This window comes from Gekko japonicus, unplaced genomic scaffold (assembly GCF_001447785.1).
Source record: "Gekko japonicus isolate JY-2015 unplaced genomic scaffold, Gekko_japonicus_V1.1 scaffold292, whole genome shotgun sequence".
Taxonomy (NCBI): domain Eukaryota; kingdom Metazoa; phylum Chordata; class Lepidosauria; order Squamata; family Gekkonidae; genus Gekko; species Gekko japonicus.
In genome coordinates, this window is record NW_015173131.1 from 177,622 (window position 1) to 191,326 (window position 13,705).

A 13,705-nucleotide genomic window follows, 5' to 3' on the forward strand; every position below is an offset into this window, starting at 1 on the left:
TCTTCCCCCCAGGCTGTACCTGTAACGAGGAGGGAACCCTCCCCGCACACTGCTCTGAGGGCATCTGCTACTGTGACCGAACGACGGGCAGCTGCCCCTGCCGTGCCAATGTAGTCGACAAGAACTGTGATAAATGTGCCACCAACTTCTGGGGCTTCGGCAGTGAGCTGGGGTGCCAGCCGTGCAACTGTGACCCCGCCCATTCGTTACGGTCAGACTGCAACTTGGTAAGTGACCAACCACCCAAAAGGGTCAGGTAAAGAGGAGCGAGGGGTCTGGGCAGTGCCCGGATGTCTTGCCACGTGCCCCCAGATAAGTTAGCATACTTGAGACTGGTGTGTCGGCCGAGCCACTGTCCCCACCCCAAGTCTCACCTTCCACTCCGCTCAGTTCACAGGGCAGTGCCATTGTCGTCCAGGCTTCGGAGGGCGGGTTTGCTCCCAATGCCAAGATAATCACTGGGGTGATCTGGAGCAGGAGTGTCTGGGTGAGTATAAGCACACGGCACAAGCCAACGTCTCCCATGCACATGGCTGCCGTGTCAGCATTGGCCCAAAGTCCACATCCCTGCTAAATCGGAGGAGGGCCGGAGATTGTTCTCTTGCAAATGGCCTTCCACCTGTCCCAGGCGGTTATCCCCAACTGCTGTGCTTTCGCATATCTTGCTCCACTGTTAAAGACCAATCGTAAAAGGCTAAGTTTGGAAGCCAGTGGTTCCTCTGCCCGGTCCTGAAGAATGGGGCAACGTTTACCCTGGTTTGACCGGAGGAGAGGCTTCGTCAACATATAAAATAATTTGCCTGGAACAAGGCAGGCCACTCAGCTGAGTCTGTGATCTGGCTGGAGCAAAGAAAGATCCGCTAGCCTGTTTTTTAAAAAACGATTCATTCACGGGCATGCCTCGGTCAAGAAGTAGAGTTATGATCAACTGTGTTGCTTGCCCCCACCCAGAACAACTGTTACGTCCCAGCACATCTCTGCACAGTCCTTTTCAAAGAGGTACACGTCACGTGCCTATGCTGATGCAAAGAAGACTTCTTTTATAAGTCCCCATCCTAAGTCTCACCTTCCACTCCACTCAGTTCACAGGGCAGTGCCATTGTCATACAGGCTTCGGAGGGCAGGTTTGCTCCCAGTGCTGCCAAGATAATCACTGGGGTGATCCGGAGCAGGAGCTTGTAAGAAGCATCAAGACCCCAATGAACTTTGGGCTGTACAGGGGTAGAATTGATGCCAAGTTCTAGTTACAAGTAAAGAGAAATCTTTCGAGTAGGCACAGTCTAGGATTCTGAAGGTCCAGGCACCTACTTTGCATGACATTCCAATGGCATTGCCTTCTTTTGTAACATCTCATATACTTGTCTTATGGTTTTCCAGATCCACAAGGAAGCTAGATATTGAAAACCTTTACAAGATTCCAGGAGTACAACCCGACCTGCTTTGACTTACTGGCATAAGGATGCTCGCTGATCAGGCTCAACCTCCTGCAGTTCCCTCCTTTGGCCAGACTTGGGTGGTGATGCATCGGTTGAGCCCCCCTGCCTGACACCCCCTTAAGTCACCGATTCTAGACCCGCTATGGGTTCAGGTTCAGGCAGTGCCTCAGTTTATCACTTGTGTTCATATTCTTCACTTCTCCACAGCAGCAGTCAACCCCAGATAGGTCAGCTCTAGAAAGACGCCGGCTCTGCCCCAAGCAAGCTGAACACTTCCATTATAAAATTTTCTCTTTGGTCTGATCTCCGCCTTTGCCCCCCTACAGCATGTGAGTGCAGTCCAACAGGATCCGAGACCCTGCAGTGCGACCGTCTCGGCGGACACTGCCTGTGCCGGGCTGGCTTCACGGGGCGGCGCTGCGACCAGTGCCAGAGGGGCTTCCGGCAGAACTTCCCCCGTTGCTCTGCCTGCCACCCTTGCTTTGGTCAGTGGGACCAGGTGCTGGAGCAGCTCTGGGCACAGCTGCAACGGTTGCAGGACACCGTCCAAGCCCTGAAGGAAGGTGGCCCCATACCTGAGGCCAGCAACAGCCGTATGCGCAAACTGGAGAGGAGCCTGGATCAGGTGCAAGAGCTTCTTGGGGATGGGAGCAGTCCAAGCACCTCCCTGCTAAACCACCTCAGCACTCTCCTGGCACAGTTCAGGTAGGGAGACATGGAATGCGGTGGTCAGGAGTGGGTGAGACTGGCAGTGGAAACGGGGGAAATATCTACCCCAAAAAGCTATAAATCTGCAGCCCTATTTATTTTACTTAGAAATGCATCCCACTGGCCATGACCTGGGTAGCCCAGGCTAGCCCAGCCTCATCAGATCACGGAAGCTAAGCAGGGTCGGCCGTGGTTAGTATTTGGAAGGGAGACCACCAAGGAATATCAGGGTTGCTACACAGCACCAGGCGATGGCAGGCCACCTCTGCGCATCTTGTGCCTTGAAAACCCTAAGGGGTTGCTGTAAGTTGACTGTAAGGAGGGGGGGGGGTCCCACTGATTTCAGTGGGATTTGATTCTTGGGCCCATCACACACACTCAGCGTTTCAGGGTTGTTGTGAAGATAAAACGAACAATGTAAGCTGCTTTGGGTCTCTAGTGGAGAGAGATGCAGGGTATCAATGAAGTAAATAAATCAATGTGTGCATAGGATTTCCCACCTACCCCTTTTCTCTCTCCCCCTGCACTCATAATTTTTGCTAATGTAACTTTTATTGTTTATTTAGCTTTTATGTCAAAATTTTATGCTGCTGGAAAATATGCTATCGCTTTTATAGATTTTTAAAAAATGTTATAAAGCCACTTCAAGAAGTTGAGTTGGCAGTGTAGGATATAAAAGTTGTAATGGAAATAAATCACATAAGCTATTGCTGATGTACCTATCCAAGAGCCAATTTTCTGTGTCCTAAATTTCAGACTTATTGGCAGATTATTCCGCTTGTAATGGACACATTACTGGTTATAAGCTGCTGTGAATCCTCTTACCATTCTTCTGAGAGATTTTGAAGGCAGAGAATTTTGATCTTGAATATATTATAAATATATTGTATGCGGCTGGATTTAATTTGGCTGCTAATTAGAGAACTGTGAGCCTGCCTGCCCATAAATTTACAAGTACCTGTCAGGTAAAATATGGAAGAAAGGAGACAGGAAGAAGCTGACACAACAGAGTCCAAGAAGGCTGAAAACCAGATGTATTGAAAGCTGGGCATTATCTGTACAATTTTGCAATGATAATTAGGATTGCCAGCTCCAGGTTGGGAAATACACGGCGATTTTGAGGGTGGGGTTTTGGAAGGGGATGGACTTTCATAGGGTATAATACCACAGAGTCCACCTTCCAGAGTGACCATTTTCTCCAGGGGTTCTGTTGCCTGGAGATCAGTTGTAATCTCAGGAGGTCTCCAACCCGTCCAGTGTTCCCTCTAAGCTGAGTTAGTGTGAACTAGCTCACAGTTTTTTATCCTCCGTCTCACACATTTTTGCCTTCGCTCTGGAAGGAGGGCTCCAGTGCGAACTAATTAATGTAGTAGTCAAATCGCTTGCTCACAATTTTGATGCCAGTACCTCACAAAGCAGAATTTTTGCTCACAAGACTCCACAGCTTAGAGGGAGCATTGCCAGCCAGCACCTGGAGGTTGGCATCCCCAACTAACCACATTAACAAAAACATGGAATTGGAGTTAAACGTTAAAGCAGCCCTGGACCAAGCTGAACCAAGTGGCCCTTGTGGTCCCGGCAGGGGCTTCTTGGTTCTTAGGCTCAGGCCATGGCAATGATGGAAACAGGAGTGCGCATATCGCCGTCATTGCTGCGGCCTGAGTGCCACCCAAAAATGCTGCCACTTGGCCCAGCTGGCTCCAGTGGTTCTCCAGAGCAGCTATCCCCGCCCCAGGAAGTTTCCCAGTAAGCTAAAGGTTATTTATTTATTTATTTAATCTTTGGATTTATATCACACCCTACCCCGAAGGCTCAGGGCGGCTAAAGGGCCAGTCTACTGCCTGGAACCGAAAGTTAACACGATATTTGCTTTCATTAGGGTTGCCAAGTAGTACTCACCTCCGGAGCGGGGGACTCCCGGGTGCGAAAACATAGAGTTTCCCCTTGGATGGTTGTGGCCCCGCCCCCAGCGTGCCCGGCGTCATAACGTCACTTCCTAGTGACGTGCACGCGGGGGGTGGGGTTCCCCCCGGGGCCCGATTCCGCGGCGGCGGAAATCGGGCCTCCAAAGCGGGGGTTTACCCGCCCCCCTCCCCCACTTGGCAGCCCTAGCTTTCATGTTGGATGCAAATACCATTTTTGTTGTTTTTATGTTTTGCTTGTTTGTGTGTGGGTTTTGGACTATGCAGATGTACATATATTCATTGAATATACATCTGCACACATTGTGCAGCTAACATTCATGGATGGAGTTCTCCTGTCATTCTCAAAGCTGTAGAATTGGCAAAAAGCATCCATACAACTATTAAGAAAGCTGTCCCCCTTTTTGGAAGACTTCATGCAAGGAGAAGTGGGTTCATAATTCTAGAAACTCCCATTGGGGCTTGACTTTTAAAACACTGATGCAAAATTGTCTGGTAGTTATCAATCTGTATGTACTGAATGTTTTTGCTTATTGAATGTAATGAATATTTATACCTGACTAGGATGAAATAATGACACACTATGCACTTTACTAAATGGTGACCATAAATAGAACACATTAGTTTGTTAAAAGGTTTTTGCAGTGTATAATTTATTTGTTATTAGACTCTCCTAACACTGCAGCTCGGGTTGCTTCACCTGGAGCTGCTGGGAGCAAGGGGTGGGGCTTGTTGCATGTGCCCACCCCTTGGTCTCTTTACTGCCGGAGCTCCGCTCCTGTGTGTTCCTGCAGAAAATGACCCCTGCTCCCAGGAACCCATGTTCCTTGGCCCATTCTGCATCTAGCATTCGCTTCGTTGTTTTAACAAACCCACACTGGAACAGAAGAAAGATGAGGCTCAAAACCAGAGTCAAATATCCCGGGCCAATGCCGTACTGAGTGCAGAGTCACCCCTGAAGGGCCATAGAACGGCCATCATTCTATGCAGACAGTACCATAAAACTGAAAGATCAAAGGAAGTGAAAGCGGCATGCAGTCTGGACACTGCCATAATATCCGACAATCAATCAAAGTGCAAGTGGCATGCAATGCAGAGGGGAGTTTCTGTTCCAACGTGGGTTTGGTAGAACAGCAGAGCAAATGCGAGGTGCAGAATGGGCCCTTGTCTCCTGTTCGGTCTTCATGACAACTCTGTGCGGCTAATTAGGCCTGAGAGACGGTGCTTTGTCCTGTGGGCTTCCCGCTGGAGTGGGATAGGTTCCCAAGCTTCTATGCTCTGATCTCTCACCAGGGCTGACATGGATGAGGTATGGCAACAGCTGCAGACCACTGATTCGCACCTGGATGGCACTGAGCAGGATGCTGCAGGACAGAGGAGCCGCCTGAACGCGCTGAACCGTGAGCTAGGCACACTGAACCGCACGGTCAGCCACCTCCGCAACCAGCTGGGGAGCATAGCAGGCGCCAACTTTAATGGTAAGAAAGATGGGGGGGGGGCACTGTCCATGCCAGAGGAGCATCCACACAAGCTACGGGTAGGGACTCTGCTTCCCCTCCCTACAACTTGCTTGGTTTCCCTGTGCTTGGCAGAGTCTTTCCATAGCATCGTGGGGTACTTCCAGATGTCGGAGCAGGCACAGCAGCAAGCAGAGGCCTCCGTCCAAGGGCCGCAGAGCCCCGTGGGCCAAGCCAAACGCACACACGAGTCCACCGTCGAGCTGCTAAAGCGTAGGGGAGACACCTTTCGAAGGAGTGCGGCAGCTCAACGAAAATCACTTCGTGACCTCAAGAAAAAGGTCAGCGGCCTCCACCTCCGCAGGGTCAACCAGAAGGTAGGTTCTGTGGCAGGGATGGGCGAGGGAAGGGTAAGGAAACTAAGGGAGCTTATTGGGCACGAGCATGGTGGCCATCCGTTTGGTGTTGTGGTTAAGAGCAGTGGGAGGGCAAGGAAACGGAGCTTATTGGGCACAAGCATGTTGGCCGTCCGTTTGGTGTTGTGGTTAAGAGCAGTGGACTCTAATCTGGAGAACCGGGTTTGATTCCCCACTCCTCTGCATGCAGCCAGCTGGGTGGCCTTGGGTCAGTCACAGTTCTCTCAGAGCTGTTCTCTCAGGAGCAGTTCTCACAGAGCTCTCTCAGCCCCACCTACCTCACAGGGTGTCTGCTGTGGGGAGAGGAAAGGAAGGTGATTGTAAGCCGCTCTGAGACTCCAAGTGAAGGGCAGGGTATAAATCCAATCTCTTCTTTTCTTCTCCTCCTCCTCCTCCTTCTTCTTCCTCCTTGCCTCCTGACCCGAGTGCTGGTCCTTCCTTTTCCTATTCTGTCTGCTTACGTGGTAGCATTGGGTCCCACCAGGGGCCTGTTTCCCTGGACTGATCTTGGACTGCTGTCTTGCTCCAGATATGTGGCGGTTCTGGAGAAGAGGACTGTGAGCAAGCCCCCTGTGGAGGGGCCAACTGCAAGGACAACTCAGGCCAGCGGCACTGTGGAGGCCCTGGCTGCACTGGAGCGCTGCCTGTGTCCATGAAAGCTCTGGATACGGCCCAGAACATCTCCCGCCGGCTGGAGGCCACCACCAGGCAACTTGGCACCATTGCTAGCAAGGTACTGCATCACTGCAGGAGTATGTATTGGAGGATTGCCCAGTGATACAATCATTAGTAGTAGTGGTATTGCAGTTAGTATTCTTATGTGTAATGCTGTTGATGTATATGGCTCCTTCTGGAACAGCAAGCCAAAAGGCACATCTCTGCCCCACATGGCTTTCAAGTCTACTGAAGAAAAGACCCAAGGCGACAGTGGCCAAATACATCCAGGGCTCTTTTTGTAGAAAAAGCCCAGCAGGAACTCATTAGCATAATAGGCCACACCCAACAGCAGGAACTAATTAACATATTGGGCCACCCCCCTGACAGCACAGCTCATTAGCATATTAGGCTGCACCCCCATGTTACCAGAAGGGTGGTTATCCAGCCACACCCACCTTTTGCTTGTTATTCTGTTTACCTTGTTTGTTGTCAAAACCCAGGGCTTTTTTGTAGCAGGAACTCCTTTGCATGTTAGGCCACACACCCCTAATGTAGCCAATCCTAATGATTTCCTGCTGTTGGGTGTGGCCTATTATGCTAATGAGTTCCTGCTGGGCATGGCCAACTCGGGAGCCAGCCGGAACTCCATTCCTGTGCGTTCCTGCCCAAAAATAGCCCTGCATATGACTGCAGTTATCTGTACTTAGACTTTGTCGGTGAAAGAGGTTGGGACTTCCTTGCAAGGAAGTCCATAAAAGTTATTTCCTAGCTTACCTATTAGATATACCTGTGCTAGTCAGTTGCAGTCCAAATGCAGGAGAGACCCAGCTCTGGTGAAAAGAATTTTTCCTGCATGGCTTCCGCCACCTCAGTTGTAAAGGGGGCAGCCATGTTAGTCTGTCATAGTAAAATAAAATAAAAGCCCACTGGCACCTTAAAGAGTTACAGTGTTTATTTCAATATGAGGTTTCACCTAAGGACAGTGCAGCTCTGAAGAATGTTTCTTGGTTACGTGGGATGACTCCCCCCCCCCCTTTACAACCTTGCCCCCAGGTCTCAGATTTCATGCCAGCCAGGGGTACTAAACAGTGGCTTCACTTCTAGGTGCAAGAAATCCAGAACTTGGCACGAGATACCAGGAACCGCGCCCAGGAGACTCTGGACCGTGCTCAGGTGGCCCGGAGCCGCACGGAGAACTCGACAGCTAGGCTGAGGGAATTCATCCAGAGGATAAAGGACTTCTTAGCAGGTATCAGGGCATTGCTTGCTTTGAACAGAAAGAAACTGCGACACAGGGAGGGTGGAGTGTATTCAGAGGCTGCCCTGATCACATTTAAATCCTATACATGGGGAGGCACAGGGGTGTGGATCATACATGGGGAGAATCTGGTGTGGAATGATCTGCAGTGTTGATGTTTAGACATTTTATTTTTGGCAATGAGTGGACTCGCAGGAGAGGGCAGTCGTGGGGTACAGAGCTGTGCCCAGCAGCAAGGCAGTGTTCTTGTCTCCCCCAGAGGAAGGTGCTGATCCGGAAAGCATTGAGCTCGTGGCCCAGCAGGTCCTGAACATCTCCCTGCCCATCAGCCCCAGTGAGATTGGCAGCCTGCTCCAGGAGATCCGAAACACCATCAGCCAGCTAGACGGGGTGGACGTTATCTTGAACAGCACCGTGAAAGATCTGGCGCGGGCCAGGGATCTGCTGGCAAAAGCAGAACAGGCCAAGTGAGTCTCTCCCGGAGGAAAAAGGACACTTTCGTGTGTGGTTTTTAAAAAAATGGTTTATGCTAACAAAATTTCAGAATGACACACGTTACACTACCCTAATTCATTCAAGTCCTGATAGAGTAACATTGGGTTGGACCCAGTGGAAAGTGTTGATGCTTGCGGATCTTCCCAGCTTTCCACTCCCACCAGCAGTGTTTTCTCAACCTTGGAAAATGTATGTCTGGGGTTGAGGAACCCAGGTGGAGTAATAGCCCCATGGGTTGGAGGTGGGGGAACTGCAGTGGAAGAGGAAAGTGGGTGAAAGTGCTTCCCTCGTGCCCCTTCCATGAACAGAGCTGTACCGACAAAAGAGGAAGGAGTAATTTCACTCCATCCCCCTCCCACTGCAGTCAGTTGGCCTCCACATAGGTCCTGCAGTCCTGGGAATAAACATTCCTGGGGTTGAAAAGGACTGCTACAGGAAGGGAAAAGCTAAGAAGACCTGCAATCCCTGGCACTGGATCCAAACCACTAAATAAGAGAACTCCAGGTTCAGTCCATGGAGTCAAAGGCTAGTTGTTTATATGGGCAGCCCCCTGTTACTTTAATTGGGGTTTGCTCTGCTTGGGGTTCTGTTTAAATGTGGAAACACCAGTTACGCACCTTCAGGGTGCCGTCTCATCTGTTGCACGCCATCCAACACAGAGTGGGAGACCCACACCCAGCCTACTGCCGGCCCTTGCGCTGCAGTTGGTCAGAGCCAGAGCCCAACCCGTGCCTGTCCACACAAACAGGCTTTTCTACTGCACTGAAAGAGTCTCTTTCTACGTTGCATTTGCACTGTTTTCAACCTTCCAGTGCTAAATCAGAACTAGTGTCATAGTAGCACTTTGATTCACAGTGATTAGCCCATTAGCCCAAGGGCCAGGGGCTAAGATAGTAGAATGGGAAATGGAAAGGAGCTCATAGAAAGAGGTTTGATGAAGACCATAGGAGTAGATGCAGGTGAAGGCCAATAGTTGCAGCTGAAAATCTCTTGTGGCTGGTAGAAGCCCTTCCTGAGTCAACCACAGTATGTGGGAAGTGGCATGCTTCTTTACTTCCGTGAAGACTAGAAACTTGCTTTTTTATAGTCAGGATGAGAGAAAACTCAATGCACTCCATGCTGGAAGTCATCATTCAATGATTGGTGAGGGTTTGCTAGGCCTCCCCTCGGGTTTTGGGATGAGAAACAGGTGACACTGCATCTGCAAATTTTGCACACTTGGCCCAGGTCTCTCTGTCTCTCTGTCTAATCACACCTGATGACGTGGGCTTTGGCCACAAGCACCTATGAAAAAGTAACTTTTGTTAGCCTTGAACACGCTACATCTTCTGTCTTGTTTGCTCTCTTTTGCCCAGGGAACGTGCACAGGGCATACAGGCCACAATCACAGATACACGTGCGGCACTGAACGATGCAAGGCACAAAGTGAGGGCAGCCGAGCGAGCAATGAGCAGCACCCGGGAAGTTATCCGAAATGTGGAGAGGAGAGTGGCACAGGTAAGGTGAAGAGGAACCAGCGTGCAGCCAGCAAGGGATTTAGGAGGGGACCTCCTGTCATACTTTGCTGTGCCCTTTCAGTGGGTAGCCTCAGAGTGTGTTCTGGCCCTGGACTGTCATTGTTCACCCCATACCAGATATGCTAAATGTAACATACTGTCTCTACTTCTTTGAGAAATGAATTAATCACAGTAGAGATGATCTACCACTCTCCAGTTGTACCCTTGCAAGCTTTCTTGCATCTTGTCTAACCAGTTTCCACTGAAATACTACAAAGCATTGATTGCTTCACTGAACATACCAGGTTGCATCCAAGCCTTTTGTAAACGGTACAAATGCACAGAACTGAATTTGGGACCTTTCTCGTCCCTCAAGCACCCCCTGGCAACCCTGCTCCAATCCTCTGTTATCAGTATTAGAAGCCAAAGTGATTTCGCAGGACCTGAGTTGCTAGTTCAGACCTGGATTTGAGGGCAGAGCTTACAGGAGCATCCCTGCTTCCTCGCTGCAATATGTATTTTGCAAAAGTCAGCCTTCAGAACTTGTGAGTGGGGTGGATAAAAATCAGAGCTGGCGCTTCGTTATAGAAATCTTATGGGCTGATAGATTAATCTATTAAAATCTGCATATTTTTGCATATGAATAAAACAGCAGTTGTAAAGGGGGGGGAACAGATCATGGCCGGATGCATCACAGCAGGCCCCCATCTTAGAATAACCATCCCCTCCTGTGTGAGAATGGAGGAGGACTGCTTCTGCTAATAAAGGACCCTCCCACCCATGGATTCGTAAGTACTTGCACTTACAGATCATTAATTAAAAACAATCTGCTACCTGATTAATCCAGAGCACTTCTGTAATCAATTAAAAATATTTTCAGCTGATTAATGTAATTGCAGCCCTAATAGAAATGCTTAAATTCACCATAATATTTCAGCCTTGAAGTGCGGCAGTTTGCTCTTGTAACGCAGGGTGCAAAGGTCTGCAGTGTTAGAGGTGGGGGGGAAGGCAAATTTCAGTTCACTATAGCAAATGATAAAAGTATTTGTATAGCAAATATTCTGTGCAGAACTGCGGAAGCATCTTGAAAGAGTAACAATTCTGAGCAACAGTTAGAGTCCAGCAGCACCTTAGAGACCAGCAAGCGTTTCAGGGTATGAGCTTTTAAGAGTCAAAGCGCCCTTCACATACTTCAGTTAATATCTTTTAACAACATCTATGAGCAAACAGCTTTTCATTAAGTCATATTAGACCAAATAATGTCATACTGAAACAATCTCAGCCCCAGGGCATATCATCATGAATGTATAGAACATTTATTTATTCAGTTAAATAAGCCGTTTGTAAGTCCCACTCTCCACTATAAAAAAGAGGCAGGATACAACATAAAACAATACACAACATCAAATCTTATGAACTATTACGAATTAAAGCATAAAAAAAATACCAGCAGGTGAAATATGGGAGATATACAATGCAATCCAAACAGGATTACATCCTTCTGAGTCCACAGGCTCAGAAGGGTTAACTCTGCTTAGATTTACACTGTAAGAACACCAGATAAGAAGTATAACCAGGGCTCTTTTTGTAGAAAAAGCCCAGCAGGAACTCATTACCATAATAGGTCACACCCAACAGCAGGAACTCATTAGCATATTGGGCCACACCCTTGACAGCACAGCTCATTAGCACATTAGGCCGCACCCACATGTTACCAGAAGGGTGGTTATCCAGCCACACCCACCTTTTGCTTGTTATTCTGTTTACCTTGTTTGTTGTCAAAACCCAGTGCTTTTTTGTAGTAGGAACTCCTTTGCATGTTAGGCCACACACCCCTAATGTAGCCAATCCTAATGAGTTCCTGCTGTTGGGTGTGGCCTATTATGCTAATGAGTTCCTGCTGGGAGTGGGCAACTTGGGAGCCAGCCGGAACTCCGTTCCTGTGCGTTCCTGCCCAAAAATAGCCCTGAAACCCTCAATTAAAGTCAGGAAATTAAAAAAATGTAAAGCATAACATAAAAAGGCACATTAAAAAGAAGAAAAAATCTCTCAATAAAATGGCTGAGCTTATAACAAAGATTTTATCTAGCAGCTAAAAGGCACCCGTTGAACTGCTGTGAAGGCATTTCATAATCAAGGTGCCACCCCAGAAAAGGCCTATTTCGGATATGTCAAAGTATTGTCATAACTGATGCCCATATTTATACAAACCTGGCTTACGAATATTCTGGTACATGAGGTGGATGATAGTTCAGCAAAACTTTTGTAAAGCTTTTGAAACATGCAGTTCCAATACCAAATTCCAGTCAACCAATAGAGTTTCTTCAGTATGTGAAACCTGGGTGTGGAATATACCCCAGTTTCTTTCCTGCATTCCTGATGCTACCTAAGCTGGAAAGTGACAGGTGAACGATGCCCAAGGAGGTTGACTGTTGTCTTTTCTTTCAGGCTGAGGACAGGCTCCAGGCAGTGGTCAACAAGGGGTCACAACTGGAAAGCCGCCTAGGAAATCTGGCACAGGATGTGGCTACCTTACAAGAGAAATCCCAGAACAATCAGCAGCTGGCCCAGCAGGCAAAAGGAAAAGCTGAGCGTGCTACTGCTGTTGCAGGCAGGCTGTCCAAGGTAAGAGCCCCTGTCTGTCACGCAGGTCACCCTCACTGCCAACAGGAACTGTGTCTGTTCACCCACTGCACCACTGCCCATCTCTTTGCTGTGGAACAAATGCCAGATTTCTCCACACCTGCATGTTCCTGCCAAGGATCCCATCAGCTTCTCTTCATGTGTCTTCACAAGTTTATGCCACAATAAATCTGTCAGTTTTCCAGGATGCAATGAGACGTTTTGTTAGATAACGTCATCTGCAGCTTGCTCCATCTCCTGCCATAAAGTGTGGCGACCCTCCGCACCCATGCTGTGTATATCCTAAGAAACAAACTCTTGGCTCAGACTAAATAATGCTATATCATTTATACTGGACATGCAGCTTGCTCCCACACTGGGGTTTGGTCTAGCTCTATGGGACCAATGGAAAATGTTTTTCTTGTCCCATTTCCACACAACATCATGGTGCTTTCGTACAACTTCCAGCCTTTCTGCAATCCTTTTTTCAAATGATCGGAGCAAAGCCATGGTGGCTGTTGTCTGGACAGCAAAGTCTTGGCCCTGCTCATGCTGGCACCATTTCCCAAGGCCAAGCCCCCTGCAGTTGCCTTCCTCCCCACCTCCGCAACCACTTTGAGACTTTATCAGGGCTTTTAAAAGAAATTAGGTAAAGGTAAAGGTTCCCTTCCTCGAAAGCCAGTCGAGTCCGACTCTAGGTTTGCGGTGCTCATCTCCATTTCAAAGCCAAAGAGCCAGCGCTGTCCAAAGACGTTTCCGTGGTCATGTGGCCGGCATGACTAGACACCAAGGCGCGCGGAACGCTGTTACCGTCCCACCGAAGTGGTACCTGTTTATCTACTTGCAATTTCTTGCTTTCGAACTGCTAGGTTGGCAGGAGCTGGAACTAGAGACGGGAGCTCACTCCGTCATGCGGCAACTCGGGTCTTGAACTGCCAATACTGACCTTCCACAGCCTGCAGTTCAGCATCTTAACCACTTGAGCCACCGCAGCTCCTTTTTTAAAAAAGTTAGCCATTGACAAATCTCCAGAGCATCATACTGTAGCAATCTGTCCATGTCAATTGCTGATTTAAGAGAAACAAAAAACCCTTGCTCTCCAGTGGGGTGGTGGTGGAGTGGGGAGCCAGGAGAGGGAATATGGATGGAAACCCACTATATGGAAGCTCCCATTTCTGCTGCACTGCATTGGCAAAACACAAAACCAAACAAGGACCCACGGTAAGTAGGAAAACCAA

The 13,705-nt window shown here is 48.8% G+C and overlaps 1 protein-coding gene across 1 annotated transcript in view; it reads left to right on the forward strand.

Moving 5' to 3' along the window:
* Window positions 1-13,705, forward strand: part of LOC107119587 (laminin subunit beta-1-like) — a 103,655-nt gene that overhangs the window by 85,583 nt on the left and 4,367 nt on the right. Inside the window, exons 26-35 of the mRNA XM_015422106.1 lie at window positions 13-227; window positions 391-487; window positions 1,763-2,141; window positions 5,360-5,544; window positions 5,659-5,900; window positions 6,469-6,672; window positions 7,701-7,845; window positions 8,114-8,321; window positions 9,705-9,846; window positions 12,294-12,470. Coding sequence (XP_015277592.1) covers window positions 13-227; window positions 391-487; window positions 1,763-2,141; window positions 5,360-5,544; window positions 5,659-5,900; window positions 6,469-6,672; window positions 7,701-7,845; window positions 8,114-8,321; window positions 9,705-9,846; window positions 12,294-12,470 — 1,994 coding nt within the window. The remainder of the gene's footprint in view (window positions 1-12; window positions 228-390; window positions 488-1,762; window positions 2,142-5,359; window positions 5,545-5,658; window positions 5,901-6,468; window positions 6,673-7,700; window positions 7,846-8,113; window positions 8,322-9,704; window positions 9,847-12,293; window positions 12,471-13,705) is intronic.